Source organism: Meleagris gallopavo, chromosome 11 (genome assembly GCF_905368555.1).
Source record: "Meleagris gallopavo chromosome 11, MGAL_WU_HG_1.1, whole genome shotgun sequence".
Taxonomy (NCBI): Eukaryota; Metazoa; Chordata; class Aves; order Galliformes; family Phasianidae; genus Meleagris; species Meleagris gallopavo.
The window spans coordinates 7,781,142-7,804,933 of record NC_139414.1 but is presented as its reverse complement, the minus strand read 5'-3'; the positions used below and the strand labels follow the sequence as shown (position 1 = coordinate 7,804,933).

General features: G+C 37.3%; 1 protein-coding gene across 1 annotated transcript in view; it reads left to right on the top strand.

Annotated features, from left to right (window-relative positions):
• The window catches only part of CUL3 (cullin 3), a 50,573-nt gene extending 31,693 nt beyond the window's left edge, over positions 1 to 18,880 (top strand). Inside the window, exons 7-16 of the mRNA XM_085233055.1 lie at positions 988 to 1,133; positions 3,884 to 4,060; positions 4,894 to 5,064; positions 6,397 to 6,504; positions 9,170 to 9,294; positions 9,634 to 9,730; positions 10,542 to 10,676; positions 15,114 to 15,300; positions 17,121 to 17,266; positions 17,907 to 18,880. Of these exons, the coding sequence (XP_085089181.1) occupies positions 988 to 1,133; positions 3,884 to 4,060; positions 4,894 to 5,064; positions 6,397 to 6,504; positions 9,170 to 9,294; positions 9,634 to 9,730; positions 10,542 to 10,676; positions 15,114 to 15,300; positions 17,121 to 17,266; positions 17,907 to 18,038 (1,424 nt within the window). The 3' untranslated portion in view covers positions 18,039 to 18,880. The remainder of the gene's footprint in view (positions 1 to 987; positions 1,134 to 3,883; positions 4,061 to 4,893; positions 5,065 to 6,396; positions 6,505 to 9,169; positions 9,295 to 9,633; positions 9,731 to 10,541; positions 10,677 to 15,113; positions 15,301 to 17,120; positions 17,267 to 17,906) is intronic.
• Positions 18,881 to 23,792: the final 4,912 nt, after the last annotated feature.

The following is a 23,792-nucleotide window of genomic DNA, read 5'->3' as shown; positions in this document are numbered from 1 at the left end:
ATAGAAAGAGAACCTACACTTCTGAAACAGCATAATGAAGAATGATTGTAGTATCTATTTTTTGAAATCAGTCTTCATACTAAAGCATTGAGAATGGGAACAGACTCACTGTTTGGATAAATGGCTTTTGTTCCTTGAAGTAGTTTCATAATTGGGTGGCAGTCAGAGTGATAAAGTGAGCAAATTTCTTAGCTGTAAGAAAAGAATTTCTGTATGGAAAGGTAATGTGATGGTACCATGCTTAGCCTTTTTTCATTAATATCCAATTAAGATAGGCTTCAGAGTGACAGGACAAGGAGATTGAAGGGTATTTACAACATACAAGAATTAATATAACTTTTATAGGCATTGGTTTAATTTAGTTGTGAGAATTTTGCATAAGAGGTTTATAAGGACTACTCTTCAAAAGTCATATTGAAGCTAAGTCAGTTCTCATGATTTTAGGTATGTGAAACAAAGTAGTATGTGGCTATTCCTTCAAGACAGTACAAATTAAATTCAGCTAAACAAATGCAAATTAAACTCATGTTTTTACTGTTTTTCTTGTTTTGTGGTGTTTTTTTTTTTTTTTTGCTTTTAACGAGCATCTCATTAGTACTGTCTAATTTGTTTTAACATAACACTTAGCTGTGGAAGATACCTTCTTAAATATCATGAAAAGAAGTGATTTTAGTGAAGCTTAAAACACACCAGCCTTTAAAACAACTTTTGCTGGCCTGGTGATCAGCAACACAAGATTAGGTGCTATATACAGCTTGAACTAGAATAATTAAATACCACCTTCGTTTTTAATTCAATTTTCTGTGGCTGCTGTAGTCAGTATGTTCTTGGGATAAAGAAAAGGGGGCAGAAGTTTCCATCTGGTTCCTGAGCTGTTACGGGATACTTTTGTTGAGTGAGTGAACGCTTCTGCTGTTTGTTGTCTTTTGCTGTGAAATGAGTGAGTTACAGAGGGCATCATGCATAACATCTCATTCTTTTCTACAGACCTTGCTTGCATGTACAAGTTGTTTAGTCGTGTGCCAAACGGTCTGAAGACAATGTGCGAGTGCATGAGCTCGTACCTGAGAGAGCAAGGCAAAGCACTAGTTTCTGAAGAGGGAGAAGGAAAGAATCCAGTTGACTATATTCAGGTAGTTATATATTTAAAAAATTTCTTTCCTTCTTCTTTCCCGTATTTTCCAGAGTAACATGTTTTATATGAGAAACCTCTTAACGTCAACTCAGAAGGGTTAATTATTTATTAATAAACTACATTTATACTTCTATTTAAAATGTGCACATTTTTTATTTTGCAAATGTTTAGAACTCCTAAGTTGCTTGGTAAGTACAAGCTCCTAATTAGTGGGTTTTTCGTATGTACTTTTATTAAAATATTCAAAATAGTTATATAAAACCTTGGAACTTTTTGGTTTATTGTAAATTATATTTGCCTCCAGAATGAATTTTATCCTAGGAAGCTCCTTAGCATCTATTTAATGTAATTTTGTGCAACATTGGCTATTGATGTTCAAGGTGGAATTTCATCATAGCAAGATTCTAATGGTTTACAACATTCACCTCTCACTCACAGTTTAATTACTAGTTTAATTCTTGGTGTCCCTGAGAGACACAGCATTTCTGCGTATCAGTAGGTGTTTTGTTGTTCTCCATCTCACTAAGATATTGTGTAGCATTATTTACCAAGACCATAAAATGTGCTTCAGGAGTGTTGTCATCTTTTCTTTCTTCCCACTGTCTCTGAGAACGTAGTTCTAATTTCTTTCAGAGTTCATTGAAATGTTTTATAGCTGAAAATGTTTTACAGTTGGTATCAAAATGTGTATTTGTTAAATATGTTATTTTTTTACAAATGTGTAACTGCAGTCTTTTTGTCTGGTCCTTAAAAGAAGCATTTCATGTTGTGTATCTACTATCTCTGCTACTTTGTTTGAAAACAGTAAATTTACTAGAACAAGAAGCCATTTGAGAATAGAAACATTTTTGTTTGAATTGTCTGGCAGTGCTGAAGCAAAACTTCTTTCTTAATTTGGACAAGAATGTTAAAAAGAAGAGAATACTGTTTGAACTTTCTTAGGTATAAAGATTCTGGGCTGTTGTGTTTTTGTGGTGGTGAGATTTATTTAAAAATAAAAAAAAAAAAATGACAAGTAATACATAAAATAAGTGTCTGAAGTAATTTTCACTTTAGAATTCTGTTTGACCCAAAGGGAGTATCTGAGCTGGGGAAAAGTTAAATATTTAATTATAAAGATGCTATCAATATATCTTGCCACAAAGTTGAGTACGTGGTGAAGCTGAAGAAGACTTACAGCCATGTTGCACGTGCTTTGGCAGAGCTCATCCACAGCCCAATTAGTATTTACCCCCAACCATCTCGTGAAGATGTCCTAAGAAGGAATTGATATTTGATTACTGCTAAACTTCTAAAAATTTTTATCCTCCCATTAATGTGATGGACGAAAGAAAAATGAATAAAGAAACCACCTTACTTATTTCAGTCATGCTAATCTGAAACTTTCAAGAACATAAATACCGGTAAGAAGATAGACAAGGAAGATATTATACTACCAAGAAAAAAAGTCTTCATAGTTCAGCACTGCTTCTGCAGCATGACATTGCCAAACCCTCTGCATCATCGGTGACATGATTGCAAAAGCATTGCCAGGGGATTAAATTTAAAACTCCTTAAAATAATGGAAAGGATGTTGAGATGCTGTTGTGATTCAAGGTACTAACAGTTCCTCCCGTTCAACACCAGGCTGTTCAGATGGTGTACTCTTGGAGAGGAGACATAAGCTAACCGTGGTTAACAGAGAGAGATAGTGGGATTGACTTTGAATTTAAAATTTCTAATATGCATTAATTAGACAGTCTAAAGACCATTCCTTTAAGTGAGATGGTGAGTTCCTAAGAAACATTACTACTTCCTTGAGTTCTTGAATGGCTTCTTTAAGTAACCACAAATAAATAAATTCTTCAGCAATGTAGGACTTTAGGATCATTTAACCTGAATGGATTGTATGGACAGTAGTTGTCAACTTTTTGCATGAAATTCTTTTTCCCCACCACCCTGAATATGTTACTTATGTCTAAATCCCACATGTATCATATATGTTTAGCAAGGTGCTTATGTGATTTTTATGATGCTTCCCCCTTTTACACTCAGTTGTTTTAGCTTTAAGTATAGATGGTGCAACCCCTAAAAATGATGGTAAAAATTTGATAGTTTAGCTAAAAGAAATGGTTTGTTTCAGGTCTGTGAACTTCACACTGCCATTGTGAACTTCAAACTGTGGTAATTGGAGGGCAGTTACTTGTATGTAGCTTTCATATATTCACAGAGACTTGTACAGATTAATAAGAAACACACAGCTAAATAGCGCCAAACATCCCTGGCTTTAATCTGCAGGGGAAAAAAAATAAGACCTGTCCTCTTGTTGCAGTGTATTTTCTCCTTAAACTTGTTTAGTGGCTCTGTGGCTGCAGTTAATGGGTGCTTAGCCTGATCTCTCTGATATCCTGTACTTAGGAAGGGAAGTGATTTTGACAACTTAATTTTACGTAGATAAGGCTTAATTCCAAAAATACCTTCTTTAAGTTGTTGATTTAAAATAAAGTAAATCAGCCTGTTCAACAAGAGTGATTAAAATACTTAATCTGTCAGTAGCCTATTACAGCAAGAGATTTAGGGCAGCTGTAGACGTTTACAAACAGAAATGAAATTTCCCATGCTTTCTAACAGTGAAGAACATAGAGAGCATTGCAGAACCTCTGCTTGTAGATCTGATCTACTCTACAACTTCATCTATTACTGCTGTTTTTACAACTTAAAATTTCAAATCAGTAAAAATGTTTTTTTGTTGTTTTTTTTTTTTTGTAGGGTTTACTGGATTTGAAGAGTAGGTTTGACCGCTTTCTTCAAGAATCTTTCAATAATGACCGACTCTTCAAACAGACTATTGCGGGTGACTTTGAATATTTCCTCAACCTCAACTCTAGGTCTCCAGAGTACCTCTCATTATTTATTGATGATAAGCTGAAAAAAGGAGTCAAGGGAGTAAGTATAAATAAAAGATCCTACTATTTTCTGTGCAATCTTGGATCAAATTAAACTAAGGTAATTTTCTGAGAATGGTTTTTATATTAAGGTAAATGGCACTGCTGCCTTTTTCAAACAAAGGAAAAGGCTATAAGACACATCTAAGCCTGTAACACTTTAGGGCTAAACTTACATAAGGCACACAAGGATATCTCAGAATGTGTAGCTTGACATCCATCTCACTCCCTTAGATTGTGTTAAATTCTGCGGATCTGTTTCCTGGAAACCTGTTCAGTTCCTTAAGTATATTTATAGTTCAGTAGTTATTACCAATACCTAATGATTTTCTTGCGAAGTAACTCACTTGGTTAGCCAATCAAATAATCAATTCTATTTATTTATAAAAATAAGTAATCATTTTATTTGTTGTGGCATTAGACAGGCTTTGCAAAGTCAATCTCAAAGTGTGAGAATCTTCATTCTAAGCTGACATTCCATATTATTAGTTGCTGATGCTGGTTAATAGTTGTGCTTCTTTTTTAATTCTTTTTTAATGCTTCAAAATGTATGGTCATCAGGAAAGTTTCACTGTTTTATCAGGAGTTTTAACCATTCATTGCTCCCGTCTCCCTCATCGTTGCTTCTTCCTACATTTTTTAATTATTTTCTCCCTTTTACTGGGTTTGTGCACTGTTCTTTTGGCTCAGTTGTTCATATGTTACACCAATTTTGTTATGTTCCTTCTAGGCTATTCTTACACCATAATACTTGGTGTGAATTGCTTAAAGTATGTAGGCTGTATATGACATCCATCCTGGAAGACTAAAACCAGTATATTATTTCTTCTGCAGCTAACAGAGCAAGAAGTAGAAACTATCTTGGATAAAGCAATGGTTTTATTTAGGTTTATGCAAGAGAAAGATGTTTTTGAGCGGTATTATAAGCAGCACTTGGCAAGAAGACTTCTTACAAACAAGAGTGTTTCAGATGACTCTGAGAAAAACATGATATCTAAATTAAAGGTAAGACAATATTTGTATACTTTTTACTTCATTTATTTCATAAATATGATTTCTTTGGCCTTATGTAAGGGTTATATATGTAAGCTGCACCTTGCTGATAAATACAGATTTGATTTTTAAAGCCCTAACAGAAAATATGAAGTGTTATTCTGAAATGTTATGTAGAAGTAAAAAGAAGGAAATGCTGGAAAACATCTGGAAATGGTGTAAATTCACAGTGGGTATTTGATGATACTCATTTTTGTTAAATTGTACTACATCCTTCTTCAGATTAGCAGTAATGTTCAATTCCTTTTTGATGTCGTTCGAGATTAATTGAAAAAAAGTCTTCATACCAGTGTTTGGAAACATTTTGCTTACTTCTCTTGGTTCAGTTTATTCTGGTTGCAAGAGTGACCAAGAGACTGAGAAGGTAAAACCTAAAGATTAGCAATCCTTGAAGCAGCTCCTAATGCAGCTTCTTCCCCTGTGGTATGCTAAGTGTCTAGGGGATTTTTGAATCTGGCTGATTTGGTTGTAAAAATCAAACTTCCCTGATTCTCAGTTTTTGACCTTCATATTCCCAACCATGAATGAATGAAATCTGTTTGTATCAGATTTCTCCAGATTATCAATATTAATTAATTCCCTGTTACCTTTCCACTTCTTCCCACCTGGTGCAGATAGAACACACAGGGCATACTTCTTTAGCAAGATGAGTCAATGGATTGAGCCTGTCCTCTTTTCTCATGGATTTCCCCAGAGATGGGAATAGTGTAGATAACATGCTGGCCTTTACCATGTATGTGAAGCTGTGCTTTCGAAGTATACAGAAAGTCCTGACTGTCCAGTGTAAATGCCTATATTTGCCCATATGTCTATATATGTCACAGATTGAAGAAAGATCTGATGATCTTACTTTGTAGTCTGCAGTAACCCTTGAAATCATGTATACTTAAAAGATAAAAATCTTTGTGCATCAAAAACTATTATTTTCTCATCATCATGTTACAAAACAGGTTAGTTCATATGCATTGGTCTATTAAGCTTTCACCAATGTTTTAGGTGAGATAGAAATGCAGGAATTATGTCAAAAAAAAATAGTGTAATGGGTGAAAAGGGAGGGAAAGTTTCAATTTGTGCAGGCTTAGATATGAAAAATGAAAGTTATTTTGGGGTGTTTTTTTTTAAAGTTCTGAAAGTAATGGAAGTAAGAGTCCAAGTAACCACATGTATGGAAATAGCATTTTTATGAGACATAAACTCTAGCTGGGTTATGAGACATAAGCTCTAGTTGGGTTCATCAGATCTCTTTCATGGCCCTGGCACAGTGAGTGATGTTGTGTGTTTCAGACTGAATGTGGATGTCAGTTCACATCTAAACTGGAAGGAATGTTCAGGGACATGAGCATCTCAAACACGACGATGGATGAGTTCAGGCAACATCTGCAGTCGACTGGGGTAAGAGCACAGCTCCTGTGTGCTTCTCCTTTTACTTCAGCGCAAAGCACAAACCTTTATCCAGGCGCGTGGGTTTTCTTGTTAGCGTTCTCATGTGAGAAGGATTTGGTTAGCATCCTCAAATTAAATTTCTTATACTGTTTCTCATCTCGTAAACTCTGTTAGTATTTCCCGAAATAGAAAAGTCATTTCAAAGGCTGATTTACAGCCCAAACAGTACCAATTTCGCTGCGTAGTATCCCGTTCCAGCTCCATTGCGCCTCCGTTGCTGCGCGGTCCTTCCTCCGCCGGCCTCTTTCCTCTTGGCCGCCAGGGGGCGCGCTGCGGCCGCCTTCCCGCCTGCTGGCTGGGGGCGCGTGCGGGCTCGTTGGTGCCTGACCGCAGCGGGGCGGTTTCAGCAGAGGTTGTGGAGGCACACGTGGGCAGATACAGGTGTCTGTTGGCGGGCATCTTTACTGCAGCTTTTGTTCTTTAGAATCGAATGGTGTTTTCCTTCCAGAATGGTTAAAATACAAATGTCAAGAAAAATTTTTAGAGCACTCCCACTTTTTTTTTTTTTGTGAGGATTCGTTTATGTTAAAGACAACCCGACAGTTTTACTTGAAGTTAATGTATGATATCTGTATTTCCATCTTAACTATGTACAGCTAATAAGGTAAAGTTCAACTGTCAACAGCTGTTCTGCTAGGTGTCATGTGAGACTGTCTTATTCTTGGCAAAGGACCAGCAGTTTGCCCAAGGGCTGCCTTTTGTTCAGCCTCATTGCCTTTTAATGACACTTTTGGAATATTTGTTTATGATGGAAGCAAAGATGTTTCTGTTGGTGTTCGTATTATTTGAGATTAAATAAATCTATTGTTTTCTTTGTTTTTAAGTATTGCTGATAACATCCAGGTGTTTTTGCATTCTGTAGGAAATAGTCAATTCTACTCCTTTTTAAACAATTTATATACCTCAAATATGTGCAGTGCCACCTAGATGAATCAGAAATCTACTCGACTCTAAATAATCTGACCTGCAAAGTCTCCTGCTAGTTCCTGTATCCCAAGATATGGGTAGTGACAAGGTCTATTTAAATAGTGATTGGTTTGATATCATTAAGGGGAAAGCTAAGCACAAGGGAAAGCCTAGGATAACATTACTCATAATTCTACAGCTACAATTCCAAAACCTTATATTGTTAAGAGGTTTTTTTTTAAAGACTAGATCACTTTAAGGCACTTTGCATTTGTTCATACCATTTTTACAATGAAGAGATGGAAAGTGAAGGGCTTACAGAACTTTTCTGGGTCTGCTGTGTATAATGTATGATATGCGACATTCTAAATTTATACTGTGTTCTAATCTGAGACCAAAAACCTCAGGGAAAGGTTGCCACTTTAACTAGAATGATTTCAGTTCCTGATAAAGATACTTTCTTTATCTTCCTGTCTATGTTGATCGCCTTTCCCTATACTCTGTCTAGAGTGAAAATTGTTTGAAGCTTCTCTGTAGGTAATTTATAGATTAGTTTTCTGCATCTAAATGGCAATTTTAATTATCTTGTGAGCCTTATAGCATTGATAATACAGAATTGGAAGCAAGGCAGTAACGGTGACTACAGAACAAGCTCCATAATGGTCTTTGCATGCTTTTCCAAACTGTCGTGCTTTAGCCTTAACTAAATTCATTTTGAGAGGATATTTCTCTCTGAGTAGCTTGCATTAATCTAGTTTTTTCAGAAGTTTCCTAGGCACAAGCTTGGTAATGCATAAAAGCATTTGACACACATACAGTACAAAATTTACTATAGTACAAGCGAATGCTGCTCTGTTATTTAGTACTGAAAGTTTCTGAAATCATGGGATATTTCTTGACAGTCTAAAATATAGTGTGCTCTATTTGTATTTAACAATTTATAACCATTTGGGTATGTTATACTTTGTTTTTCTTGTCCATAATTTGTGTTCTTTGAAGGTACTAGCTAACACCTACCAGAGCTGAAAATGTTCAGCTTTAAGTTTAATAAAGTGAGTTGAGATACCAGTAAGGATAATGCCACACGATAAGCTAGAAGTTTATCTCCTACTAATAGAAGCATTTTGTGGATCCATGCTTAACCTGTACAATGTTTTCTAAGCAGTGCTGAGTATTTATTGGTAATGGCTGTTTTCAGAGAAAGTACATATGTGCTGTGTGTGAAAGTAACTGTTCACGTAACAGCATGGAGGCAAATAGTAGGAGGAGTTTGCTGTTAATAACATCAGATAATTTGGTATTTTTATTTGCTTCCAGAGGTTAAACTTACAAACAGTTACTTAGAAATTTGTGTCTTTAGCAACCTGGCTTTACTGTATGTAGTCAAAAGGGGAAAGCCCTTTAGAAAGAACTGTTCTATATATTATGAATTCCATTTGTGATCACAGGTATTTCATTCTTGGTTAGCACTTTAATAAAAGTCTGTATGCTCTTAAATGCCCCAGGGGAATGCCGTGGAGGTTTCTGGTATATCATCTAACAGTCTGATGGTGATGAGTTCATTTGTTCAGTGTTGGTAAAACAATGTTTATAGATGTATATTCTATCTTTTCTATAATTGTGCAAGTTCTATACTTTCTACATGATAGAAAAAAACAGTGAAGCATGATCTTCTTTTAAAACAGTGAATGTTTTCTTCCAATTGTAGGTCTCATTAGGTGGTGTTGATCTTACAGTGCGGGTCCTCACAACAGGTTACTGGCCTACCCAGTCAGCCACACCAAAGTGCAACATCCCTCCAGCTCCCCGACATGCTTTTGAAATATTTAGAAGGTATGTATTAAAGCAGACTTTGAGGTAGAGGTTTTAAGAGCAAACTTTCTAAACTTAACTTACAGATACGTTTTGCCATTAAAACAAAAGGCATGTCATCCTACCACTCTTTTTCAGTTGATGCAAAAATTGAGAATGCAGTATTTGCATTTTTAGACTTGAAGCTTTGGGAGTTCTTAATATGAATTCTAATGCAATGCTTTGAAAAAGGAGGAGGAGTTAGAAATTTCCTTAATTGCAATGGAAAGTGCACATAATTACTAAACTTCTACTAAGCAGTTTCCACTTAATACATAATTTACGTGTTGTATGTAAGTTTTCGATTCATTTATATTACAGATTTTATTTAGCCAAACACAGTGGACGACAGCTGACGCTCCAGCATCACATGGGTTCTGCAGATCTCAATGCCACTTTCTATGGGCCAGTTAAAAAGGTAAAGTATGAAGGTTATGAGACTGTTGCATTTTAACATTTAGAATAAAGCCTAAGCAAATGCACGGTTGTATTAACTTCATAATTTTATAAAATAAGCTTGCCCGTTGATAATATTAGCAAAGAGTGCCTTTCATCCCTTTTATATTTTTCCTTTGTAAATGTTTGAAAACGTTTTCTTCTTCTAAATCTGATTTTAATGTGTCACAAATCATCCCTTTTTTAGTTCCTCACAAAAAAGTAGTAATTTGGATCTTGAAGGAAATTTAGTGTTCTGTGGGTTTTTTGACTGAAATAGTCAAAAGTAAAATAAAATTTATCTTTAGACTAATTTTTGTTAGTGTGAAAACATACTTTTAAGCCAAGTCTACTTTGCTTTTCATATGCAGAGTGCTAGCAATGTAGACATGTTTTCAAATGTGTATAATACTTAGTATTTATATACACAAGAAAAATCTGAAAGCTACTCAGGTGGTGAAGCGGGTGCCCATAGAGGCTCTGGGGTTTGTTTTTGGAAATGCTCAGTATTTGACTGGATGGAGTCTCGAGTGTCCTGTTCCGTATGGGCTGGCTGTGAGCAGTGGCTGGACCATGCAACATACCAAAGTGCCTCCAATGTAGAAAAAAAATCTACTGTGATTTTAAGATCACCTACTGGAGAGAAATTCTGGTTATGCCAGCCGGCATATGCCATTCCATCACATCTATAGACTGAGCTCCAAGATAACTTTCATCACATAACTTCCATCTTACTGAGAAAATATTTTGGAGTGAGGAATGAACTGATAGTAGTTTTGTTATTTTTACAATAGGAAGATGGCTCAGAGGTTGGCGTGGGAGGTGCCCAAGTAACTGGCTCAAATACACGGAAGCACATATTGCAAGTGTCCACTTTCCAGATGACGATATTAATGCTCTTCAACAACAGAGAAAAATACACCTTTGAGGTATGAATTGTTGTTTTTTTCTTACCTGTCTTTCAGATAACTTTTTTAGGCTTTCTTGTTCTATTAACTAAGTATTTAAAGAGCACAAATACGACACTTCTCATTCCACTGGAGTATGGATCAGGCTGATAAACGCAGGAACAGATCAGCACCACTGCTTTATCTGTTTCTAGATAGAAACAGTTCGAGAATAGGATGTCATTTGGGAATGGAAGTTTTTAGGACAGTTGAAGAGGGTTGTTGAGTATGGTTATTCCTTGGCTGTAGAGCAATAGAAAGGTTGAAGCTGGAATGCAGCAGGTGGCTCTGCTTGCTCATTTTCTTTGAGGAACTGAATCTATAGGCCCAGGGATTTTTGTGTCGTTGCTTTTTAAGCAGTTAAAGTGTTTAAACTGACAGTCTGGAGTGAGCTGTAGGATTAATCAAAGAATCGTGCATCCCTTCTCTGGCCTGGTGAACCAGAAAGGACAATAAAGAAGTTCCAAAGAGATTCCTAATATAGAGATTGGAGGGAATGTTGAAGCTCGTAAAAGGTGGTGGAGAATGCTTTGGGAGTGGCATTCTTCTAGCCTGCTATTATGAGGATGTTTATTTGAAATAGTTGGGATTGAGGAAAGGCAGAGTTTGATTAGAGTCTCTTAAATACTATTTATAGTTTGCAAAAGAGCATTTGGGAGCTCAGAAAGTCCTGAGTTTTGTGCAGTGCACTGCAGGAGCATTACAGCTTTGAGTACTTCCTCAGCAGAGAACTTAAAAAGAAAGGAGAACTTAACAGCTTGGTTTTCCTAATTGAAATTGGGCTGATAGCTACATTATTTTATAAATTTATTGTTTTGGGTTTTTTTATGAATAATAGAGCCTCATTTATATATGAATAAACAATACTTGGTACTGACAAATACGACTGTGATATGTACACTAAATTATAGTTAATTTTACTAAGACTGGATGATAGAGAACTATCTGCAAGTGTTTAGGTTGTATATGTTTGTTTTCTCATGTTTAGGAGTTTTTAAGCTGTTCTTTGTGTCAGCCTTTAACTAAAACATTAAGAAGGCATACTTTGTTTGGCTTCTTTGGTGAAGTATGTGGGAGTTGTCTTTCAGCAGAAAAGCTCGTGAAAATCTAAGAGTAGATTGAATTTTGTCTGTCTTCACTGACTGTTGAATACCACGATTTATTACCAAGTGCTGGCATATGCTGCTGTTCTCTCCTATGAAGTTGGTGCTTTTACTGCAACATAGCCTGAGAGCTGGCCTGCAGTGTGCTTGAGTAAGCGTAAAAGCAAAGTGTTTCTGCAGCTCCACAGCTGGACAGATTAATTTTAAGTTGCTTTTGTAGTTGGATAGCCTTTGCTATTTACCTTTTTCTTTGTTTTCTTTGTATTCAGTGAGATTTCCAGATTAACTGGAAACTTGGTAAGATTGTGAACAGCTGTTAAACTGTGTGATTGAGAGAAAAATAAGATGATGATGATGCAAGAATAACGTATAAGGTTCTACAGAAATGTAAAGAATCATAACATAGCAAGATTCCAAAATTTATGAAGTTAATGTATTTCTGTATGTCAAGGATTTGTTTACATCAACAAATGAACAAGTAGCCATGTAGGTCTAGCTTAATGTTACTTGCTTCTAAGAGGAATGACGTTTGTGCAAACCCTCAGAGTTTGTTCCATTTTTATTCAATTCAGTTTCTTGTAATGGAATTTCATGTAATGCTCAGCTTTTTGGTTTTTTGTTTTTGGTTTTTGGTTTTTTGTTTTTTTTGCTGAAGTTTACAAAGCTGCTCAGTGTTTTGAAGGGTGAAATGTACATCTTTAATGATAATGCTGGGAATGAAGGGAAAATAGTTCTTATTATATCCCTCGGTTTCATAAACAACAAATACAGGTGTTGCTGTAGTAGAAGTAAAACTAGTGATTATTTTAACAAAGAAGTGACACTGGAACTTAAAAACTGGCATGCCTTTGTTCTCTTTTGCTCATTTCTGCTTTTGAAGAATTGCAGGTTGAAGTTTGTATGAATAAAAATCCTTTTAGTCTTTTTGTCATTTCAACAACATGACTTTTTTTCCTTCTCATTTCCTTGTGGTTTTTTTCCCAATAATAACCAGTTTTCATGTGTAGAATTGGACAAAGGCCATGCCTAGAATAATATCCTTTGTAGGTTTCAGATGGAGCTCATTTAGTAATGTTTTTAGAGCTGAAATTATGTAATAGGTACTGCTTTTGTGCACGGCTCTGTTATCTCCTTCAAAATAATGCATTTTTGGAAATGAGGGGAAAAGTTGTAGAGCCACTAAGATGATTAGGGAGCTGGAGCACCTCTCCTATGAAGAAAGGTTGAGGGAACTGGGCTTGTTTAGCTTGGAGAAGAGAAGGCTCTGGGGAGACCTCACTGTGGCCTTCCAGTACTTGAAGGGAGCACGTAAACAGGAGGAGGAACAGCTGTTTATGAGGGTGGATAGTGATAGGACAAGGGGGATTAGTTTTAAATTAAGACAGGGGAGATTAAGGTTGGATATTAGGAGGAAGTTTTTCACACACACAGTGGTGATGCACTGGAACAGGCTTCCCAAGGAGGCTGTGGATGCCCCATCCCTGCAGGCATTCAAGGCCAGGCTGGATGTGGCTCTGGGCAGCCTGGTCTGCTGGTTGGCAACCCTGCACATAGCAGGGGGGTTGAAACTGGATGATCATTGTGGTACTTTTCAACCCAGGCCATTCTGTGATTTTCCTCTGTCATACATCAGTTGTATAAACACATCTAGAAAAATGGTATGTCACAGACTGAGGGGAAGGGAGAGCAAAGGACCATCTGTTATTCCCATTCATATTCATAGCTACATTTTTTTGTCCAACTTGAACTATTTGCCTTCTTCTGAGGGAGCATATTGCAGTACAGTTCTTCGTGTGCTTCTGATTTTTAAGCTTGCTTATGATTTCTGAAATGTTTTGCACATGTTAATGGCTCAATTGTAAAGCTACAGCATGGAAAAAAAAAAAAACTTTGTTTTGTTTTCATCAAGAGCAAAGAACACTTTTACTTGTGACAGCAATTTAATTATGAAAGGATAGCTTTTAGTTGTAGGTTTCCAAACATTAATTTCTGATGAACATGTTAGAGGCATTATGTGAAGTGTAAGCTGGATTTGGTTTATAGCCTCTACGTTTACCCAGGTTGTAAGTGCTATCTTCATTTGCTTGGTTTAATTTATGCTGATTGATCCATTTCAGTAAGAATTTTTGGTGTGACCATCTGAAGGATTGCATCTTTGATTTCTTATTTTCTTTAATACTGCTTTGTGCTGAATCTGGAAAACAAGTCGTTTTAAGTAAAGCAACAGATGAAGAAATAATTTGAGTTGCTTGTGAAAAAGACATGTTGATGTCAGCAATTAATTTAACTGTGGGTACACATCACTTCAAATACTGTGAATATTTCTGAATGTACTCTTCTAAGAATACTCTTAAGAATACTTAATATTTTCCAATCACCCACAGGCAGTAAATATCAAAAATAGCGAGAGTTGGTCATGGTAGACTTCTGGAATTTCTAGCTCATTCAAAGTAATTTGAAATGATGTGCAAAAATACAGTTTGACATCAAATAAAGTTAACATTACGCGTGGAATATTGGGTACATAGTTGCAAAATAAAGGCATGTTATCTGTCTGAGCTTTGCTGAGATCTGGTTGTGAGATGCTGAATGGGAAATGCATTGCAGTTAATGACAGTTTTGGCAGCCAGTATATGAAAAATATTACCTGTTTTCAGTGGTGTATGACCACAGGAGGATTATTTTGATCATTACCATAAAATTTGAGTGCACAGAAGAAATAAACATGTAATAGAACTCGGTTGTACTCTGAAGTTTGGCTTTCTGACCACTGTTCAAAGAACTGAAGTTCTGTACAAGTCTTAGCCTCTTAAGCACGGGGAGATGCTGCAGTTGTTTTTAGTCAGGAGGTCGTCAGTTTGACTTGTGTGCCATGGAAATTTTGGTGGACAACAGAAGAGCTGGATATTGCTCGTGGATCAGGTGATGGGGAAGCTGGTGAAGTGACAGTTCTTGTACCAATTACATGTCCGATGGGTATTTTTCTGTCTGGTAGTTCAGTGTTCAACTGCTGGGTGTCCCTTAAGAGTCTGTATGGGAATGTGAACTGGAGATGTTTGCAGTTTCTAAAAGTCTAATAATGAACTTCTAACAAATGTGAGCTCGTTGACTGAGTTAAATTTGAAGAAGCAGTAGCTGGCCTTCCCCTAAAGCATATGAAGACATCGTTCTGCATCCAGTATACTTTGCTTACTAACTAGTGATTACTGCTTCATAGGCTGAAGGATGGATGTTTTAAGCAGTCACTGCTGGTGTCTGCAAAATGTGATACTTAATTCTGCACTAGCTGTAAACTGATGAGGATATTTTTCTTCAGGAAATTCAACAAGAAACTGATATCCCTGAAAGAGAACTGGTCAGAGCCCTACAGTCCCTTGCGTGTGGCAAACCAACACAGCGTGTTCTCACAAAAGAGCCCAAATCGAAAGAAATAGAAAATGGACATATATTTACAGTGAATGATCAGTTCACATCTAAACTACACAGAGTGAAGATTCAGACAGGTAAGTGGCTTTTTATGTTATGTTGTCTTTAAAGTGTTTTGTCTTGGAATATTATTTTGATGTCCATACGAGCAGAAGGAGACAAGTCATATTTCTTTGTTGTTAATGATTGTGGAGCCAGGAGTTGGACTCAATCCTTATATGTCTTCTCCAACTTGAGGTATTCTGTGATTTGATAAATCTATGATTCTACTTGCATCAAAACAAGAATTAAAAATGGAAGTATGGAAGTGATAGTTAATAAGCCTTCTGCTTTTCTAAGTGTGTACTTCTGTCTTAAAAGGAAATGTTAAAAGAGAATTTGAATAATAAAATTAAAAATATCAGGCTACTGACTGATAAATTAAAAAAGAAGATAGCTTCAGGTGTGTAAGTTGTTGTACTGCTGTGAAATGGAGTAAAATCTTTATCACATGATATAGCAGAGTTTATTTCCACACAGCAGTTAGCTGCATTGTCTTTGGGCTGTGATTTGAGTGGAGTTAACAAACGAGAGCAACTGATTGGCGTGACACAACTTCATCAGCTCAGTGAAGAGCTGGTTTATGTTACATATAAGTCATATTGATATCTTTAGTTCAGAAAGCTCTCTGGAAATATTTTCTGACTTGTAGTATTGCTGTAGATGCTCTTCCAAGTGTTTTGCAAAATAACTTTGTAATTGTAGTACATCAAAGATTTTCTGACTTTAGGGATCTTGGTATGTAAAATACAAACCATTATTGGCATTTTAGTTGTCGTTTCATGCAATGCTGGAAATTCACATGCTGTTTGTTGTGCATAATACAGCTTTGGGTTTCTGTTTAGCCTGCTATGTCCTGAGATGTAGGTGTGTAAATCCAGGGCTGCATACTTGTTATTACACTGCCTGTATTCTGCTGCTGAAGCAATAGCTGGGCTGTCTTCATATGCACGCACAGTGCTGTGCTCTCAGCATGCTCACCACGTGGAGAATTTCTCTGGTGAGCAAGAGTGCAGCAACCAAATGAAGGGACCAGATCTCTTGATCAGGGCCCAAGAGCGTCACTGGCAGAATTGAACAGGAGTCTGTGACAACTGTTGGAATTTTGGTGTGGTTCTGCTTTATTGTTTCACAGATTTCTGGGATAGGGGAATATGGTTTGGAGTTCAAGACGGTTTAAGAGTGAATTTGATACTTCTGGTTTTGTTTCTCCTACAAAGATGACTTTTAACGTATATCTCTTTAAAACCAATAAATACTTGGGGCTTTTGAGTGAAGTATGGGAGGGAGGCAGGTAGTGGGAGCAGTGTGGGAAGAGGGATTGTTTATGATGATACTGGGGTGAAAAGGTGAGAAAAGGGCAGGAACAAAGCATGAATAAAAGAGAGCAGAATACAAGGGTGAAACGGCTGAGATGAAGAGGATAAAGAAGATTGGACTGTTTCATCTGACTGAGGAACTTCTTAAGTATTTAACTAGTTTATGAAGAAAGCTTTGAATCATTTGTCTGTTTTAATTAATAAATTTCATTAGTTGAAAGAGAAAAATATTTAATGGGAGCATAGGGGTGGTTGTGCCTGTAAGCAGGTCTGAGTACTGCTCAAATTTTAACATTGCAATAATTGAATAACAGATTGCTACCTTGTCAGTTGCTATCAGAATATGCCAGAAAATGTTAATATGTTCTTATGGCTCCTTTTCATAAAAAAAAAAAAAGTTTGAGGGTATGAAAACTTGGGAAAGTATTATTTGATTTCTGAATGAAATAAATAGCAAAGCTAAAGCTTGCACAGCATTAAAATTAACTTTGCTAAGATACTTTGTTCTCTTTTTTTTTTTTTTTTTTTTTTCCTTTTAGTTGCTGCCAAACAAGGAGAATCTGATCCAGAAAGGAAAGAAACAAGGCAGAAAGTAGACGATGACAGAAAACATGAGATAGAAGCTGCTATAGTTCGGATAATGAAATCTAGAAAGAAGATGCAACACAATGTGCTAGTAGCAGAGGTATATTTGTACATAGTTTTAACATGGACTTGGAAATTGCTTTTGTTTTTCCATTTAATTCATGTAAATTACATAAGTCTAACATGGTTCTGGAGGGCTTTTGACAGATTGCAATTAATCCATCCTGTTTTTCCCACATATCTAAAGACACCTAAATCCATACCCTTTAGTTTAGAATGTACTCACATGTACCTGATTTTCCTTCCTCCCTTTACTGCTATTAAAATGTCATCATATTCCTTAAGTACCAATTGGCAATGAAAACCATTGTGCTTAGCATGAATTATTTTATGCTTTTGTCTTGTTACTGACTGTGGGGTCCAGGATCAAAAGTTTCAAACTCTGAAGAGAAAGTGAGAGTGCTCATTGAGTTCTGACACCTTTGCAAATGGGATGTGCTTTCCACTCTTGCACTCTTCTGTGGTTGTGAAATTGAGTGTCTCCAGGTTTACCATTCCTCTCAAAATTGAGCAGGCAGCCGGAGGGAAAAAATGATGGAGTAGTGAAGATTGATTGTTGTTTCATGGTTGTAGCCAGCCCTGCCTATGTACAACTTTCTGATTATTTTGATCAGTTAAGATACTTAATGATCTTGCTTGACCTGTAATTTTATGTTATTGTTTCTAATGTTATGTTTTAGGTAACTCAGCAGCTGAAGGCCCGATTCTTACCAAGTCCAGTTGTTATTAAAAAACGTATTGAAGGACTTATTGAGAGAGAATATTTGGCACGAACACCTGAGGATCGCAAAGTATACACTTACGTAGCATAAAATGCGTTCAGAAAATTTGATTTACTCTTGGACTGTACTCTTCGCATGAACTGGGAAGTTCTTTTAAATCATTAATATTAAGACGACCATCTCTTCTATTAAATTACAATACATGTTCTAGACCATTCAGATCAAGCCTTTTACTCCTTTTGAGAGTTTTCAACATGAATTGATTGAGCTTCAGGCTTTTCAACGTTATCCCTGTAGAGATCATCCTTACAATTCTTTGGGAAAATGTGAATGTGCCGCGTTTGTTTTCAATACTGTATGAAAACAGAAAAATAAAAACAAATTTAGAAAATACAGCTCATTAAAAAAATAAAATTGTTGGAATTTCATTTCCCCAGATCTTCAGTGTTGATGTAAACGTGTTTCTGTAGTGTTGCTTAGCACTTCGCGCATTGTATAAGTTGGGTTAAAAGAACAACCACAACTGGTAAGACAGAATTCCCAGTTATATTGCTCTGCTTCAAATGTTTCTTTAACTAGCCATGTTTAATTTAAATATTTGGTAACCTTTTGAAGACCCAAGAATACAACTTGAGCATGTTTCACTCTTCCAGCTGCACTCATTGTTTGAACAACATGAATCAGCAACTACTGGGGGCTCAGAAAAGACCATAATAATTTTGACTTTCCCTTCTGTAATTTGAGTTCTTCTAAATTATACTCTAGATTTGTTCTGGTTTCTTCATAGGAAAAAGGAAAAGATATTAGTGTGTATAAACTGTATAATAATTTTTGCTGTTGTACTCACTGCTGATGGTGGATTGTACAGGGCGATGTTTTTATTTCACTAAATGTAGACAAAATTTTAAAATAAATGGATCTAGTGTACACAATTCAAGTGTGTTAGAGTACAGGGATGGCAATATTTGAAACTAAATACTGTCCTCTGGGGAAGCGTACTGGGATTATATTTTGTCAGTTAATACTGTAGATGGATCTGTAGCCACAGAGTTTCCCATCATAAGTACGTATTTCAGGAGATTAAAGTGAAGCCAGTGTGCACTATTTGCTTTTAAAAATGCATTTTAATCATGCAATAAAAAAAATGTTACTATAATGAAACTTTCAGTTCTTAAACCAAAGCTTTTATCCTTTTTGTCAGCATGCTGCAAAAACAGATTTAAAATTGCAGTTCAGTGGCACTATTATTCTCATAGAATTTGTTTGAAGCGTGCATTGTACTGCAGAGTTTTTATTAAACTGTTTTTCTGACATTGCAATGCATATTGCATACTACACAGTTTTTCTGCTGTAAGTATTTGTTTTAATTTGATGCTGCTTTTGTTTTGGTTCACGTTGTTTTCATCCATAGATACTGAAACATCTGGGATGGACTTCCCAAAATGTGGAGCTGGAGGAAGCAAAAAGGAAGCTGGTTGTAGAGCACTGCGGTACTGCCAGACTATTTCTTCATTAGTAATATTAAGTAAATGCACTGTTGTGTAATGGAGCAGTTCACCTGAAGTGTATTTTTGATAATATGCCTCCAGTTTCACCCCTCTCTACAGCCTGTTAAGATGAAAAGCCTGGCTGTTGTTCAATGGTGGGTTGTTTCTAAGAAGGATGACTGGAATTGGGATGGTTTCAGCACAATTTATTCTAAGCCCTTTTTTGTCTTTTTTATAAAGGCTTTATTGAAGTTTACTAAATAAAAATAAGACTTCTCCCTAACTCATGATTTACTTTGAATTAAGTAGAAGGAAGGTAGCCAAAGAGGATCTTAAGCTGCTACTTTCGTGAAGAATCCAGCTAGGTCATCAGATTCTCTAAAATGAATTTGGGGGCAATTATTAAAATGCCTTTATGTCTATTTTCTAGTGACATTAGAAAACTAATATTAGTTTAGCCAGTCTAGTTTTGGATTGTGTCTTAAGGTCTTCCTAAAATTGTAACTAGTTCTTCCCTGCATTGGTATGAAAGCTTTCTTTTCTGCATACCCTAGTCCTTAATAGCATTCATGTGACAATTTTATTTTAATACTTTCCTGTGTGCTTTTCAGGAAGGAGTGAGTTCATAGCCCTTTCCCCTGTGATTTAGAGATATTAATGTTGCTATCCACGACATTTGGACTTTGTGCTGCAGTTGTAATTTTGCTGTGCATCAGCTGAAGCTTTCTGCCTCTGATTGCTTTGCTCTTGGCAAGTGTGTAGTTAGATGTCACAAGCCTGAATGTTAGATGAACAGCTGTCTAGCTATGTTTAAGGGGTGGATGGGTCTATTTTTTTTTTTAATCTTATTTTTTTGGCCAGCTTTGCACGCTACAGTTGCTAAAGGAATAACAGATGGTGATAGCTATTTCAGTAACAAATACCAGAATATCATTTCCATTTCAAGTTTAATAGAATTTTGGAGTCACTAAATGTTCAGGAAGGGACTTCTACTGAAGTCACCTTTTAGAAATGTCTTTACCATTGAATAACCAGATCACAGTACCAAGGAGTTCAAGATGGAAATGTGAAAACTTTGATCAGACGCATCTGAACAAGGTATCGCTATGACTCTGCTTAAGGTGAGTTTGATGCCTGTGCCTTTACATTGTTTGTGTACATTAGTGAATCTCATGATTCTAGGATTAGTGAGATTTCTTTTAGATTCCATAGTAGAATTCTGCTGCTCCTTACCTGATTTCACTTTTGGTCTTTCTTTCTTAGTTCACCTTTAACCTTACTTGTAACTTAGTTAAAAGCTCATTAATAGGTTTGCATGATCATATTTATGAGGGTAATTATTAGTAAGTGTGCTTTCCTTCAGTTAATGTACGAGTAAATGCTGTAACAATCTATTAATGTGCAGTTTCATTTTTCAAAAGTTTTAAAATGAAAAGTAGACTTTAAGTTTTATATCTATTGGAAGGTACATACATACACAAGTTCATTTTAAAGGGTTGAGATTATACTCATGTACCATTGTAACAACAAAAGCATTGAACGAAATATTTTGGATGACTGAAATCTTTTTATTCACATATGTCATAAGCAGCTAGCATGGTACCTGATAGATGGTATGTATATGGTAATGTAGCCTGTTAAGATGTCTGGTTTAGGTGGTGAGCTTGCACAGAGGGTTTCTTGTCAAAAGCAGCAGAAAATGGGACTCCTTGTGAGGAGTCTGTTGCCTCTCCAAGACTGTCCAGAACCTTCCCAGCTTGTTCTGCAGCTCCTTGACTCTTACTCATCACAGTGGTTAAAGGTGAGGTGAGCTCTGAGCATTAGCTTCCAGTTCTTAGAAACAATTCAGGGTTAGGAGGAGGATTTGCCAGCCCAGAGCTAGGCTCAAAGTAGCATGTGAGGTGTTGTTTTTTCTGTATGGAAGCTTTCTGTTAGTGATTCTGTCTTGGACACTAAACGAAATAATCAGTGTGATCAGTCTGAAACACGTGTTTAAGCTCCTGTTTTCTGGGATGTGAAAAGGAAGAGCAAGGGAGATACGAGATTTTAGCAAGGAACTGACAAATAATATATCGAAAAAACTAAGAACACTGTTCCAAATGGTGGATATAGCTTGTCATTTTCAAGTCACTGATTCTGCATTTAAAGCTTTTCTTTTGTTAGCTGCAGTAAGAATTGTGGTATAAAAGTGCAGTGTAGATGTGGTCTTATCCAGGACAGATATGCTGTCTCCAAGTGGGCCGTTAGCATTATTGTTCCTTTGTTGGTTGGTTTGCTTTTTTAACCTTTGTTTTAATCTTGGTTATTTATGAATCTCGTGAGATTGGTAGCTGGAGCCTCAGCTGTGATCACTTTGTATTTATATTATGAAAGACACAGCACTGTCTCTTGCTTTAAGTAGCCTGCCATTTTATTTACATCTAACAAATTTCTTCATTTTTACAAACTTTGAAATGAAGCCAAGTTTTTAAGGGACAGCATTTTACTAAAACTTCAAGAGGAAGAAAAAAGGATAGAGAGAATAGTGAGGTCTCAGCTGTGCTGGAAATGTATCTGTTGAAAAAGGCTGTAGCCCTTGCTTTCTGCTGTCACAAATACAAAACTTGATTCAGTATGGTCAGCTCTTCAGAGCAAAGCAGTGGCTGTGGGTCCTTTGCCTGTGTTTACAAATGCATGCCTCTGATGCCTGCCATCCCTCTGCTGGGAGGAGCCGATTCCGCAGGCTGAACTGCTGAAGAGGCCACCTGGCATCACAGCGGGTGAGTGTGAACGTGGAGATATGTCTGACTTTGCCCAAGTGAGCTTTTATGAGTCCAGAAAGAGAAATCCTGTCTCCTGGCGGCTCACTTATCAGCACCCAGTGCGGTGTGGCCTCTGCTCATGTCTGCTGCTGGCCTTGCGAGGGCTTCTCTTGAGTCACCTTCAGCCGTGCTGAATGTAAGCTCCTTACGTAACTCGCTAGATCCTATGTGTCGATGCATTGCTGAGGCTGCCTGTTCCCCCATCTGCCCCAGGAGGAAGCTCAGGAAACTTCTTTTCGTTTGATCTCTTGTGCGCCTTGAAAGCCTGTCTGCTGTGTGCACTCCTGGCACAGCGTTTCCTAAGGCTGAGCCTCGAGTTGCTGTGTCCCACTGACAGGAGGAGCTGTGGCCCTGCCGGCCTCCCCCTTCCTGCTCTGGTTATGGCTCCGTTTTTGTCCTGTTTTCTACTAGGATTCTGATTTGCTGTGTGTGATGAACTCTGTTTTCTGTGTCTAGCTGCTGATACATCCCTGCTGGATCCTCTTTACTAGCTCGTTAAAAAGGAGAATTAAGGACTACTTGGGAGAGAAGTCCCCTTTTGTGAGTGCAGTAGGTCAGACTGCTTTCCTCCTCTCGCCGCTGGGGTTTTACTTTCCTCAGAAATAATAATTTGGGGGCACAGCACTTGGGGCAGGAGGCAGACTGCAAAGCTTATTGTGCTCAAATAAGGCCCTACTTCTGCTTTTTGTCTTGGTGCTGCTGTCGATAACTGTCATTGGCCTCAGTGTAGGAAGAAATTGAAATTGGCAGAAAAAAAATTCTCTTAAAAGCTAATGAGCCCAAGACAGTGCCTGGATTTAATGAGGCCTGCTCCTGAGATGCTGAAGTAATTCAGTCGCCCTCCTGGAAGTTAATTACCTACAGTGTGCAATGCCTGAACCCTTGCCATGTTGCTTCAGTATGGAAGTTACAATGAACTTATTAAATCCTGTGGTGCGTCATCAGTCCTTGGGTGTCAGCTGGAGTGAAGGGCTCAGCACCTCAGAGGGCTGGGAGCAATCAAAGAGCTCATTATGGAGAGGAGTTATAATTCTGCTGTGCCCTTGCACCATAGGACTTGAAACATATCACAGACTCCGAGTCTCACACAATGCAGTACTTGTTGGCTGTTTGCACTGGGCATTTATTTATGCTGGGCCTACTCATGCTTATACTGGTGGTCAGTACGTCTCTCACATGCTTTTACCAGGTCAGCTCTCCACAGCATGCTGTACCCTGTACCGTGCTGCCTGTCACTGCCATGTGCGGATGGTGTTCCGGGGCATTCTGTGAGTGCAGGCTGATTTTTCACATAAGGCTGAGCTGCTATTTTCCTAATCTCTTACAGCAATCTTTCTTGGCATGCTGGGTAGGTCACAATGAATAATGTGCTTTTCCGCTTGGCAGCCAGACTGGAAAGCTGGGGGAAGGGGAAGCAGAGAGAAAGGCAGGAGCTGCTCACATTCAGGGCTAGCTCAGACACCACTCTGTGAAGGAGAGATGCCAGTGCCCTTCTCTGGTCTCTGTGGGCCACCTGGAAACCAGTTTGGCTCCCACCAGCTGTGCTGGGAGCTGGG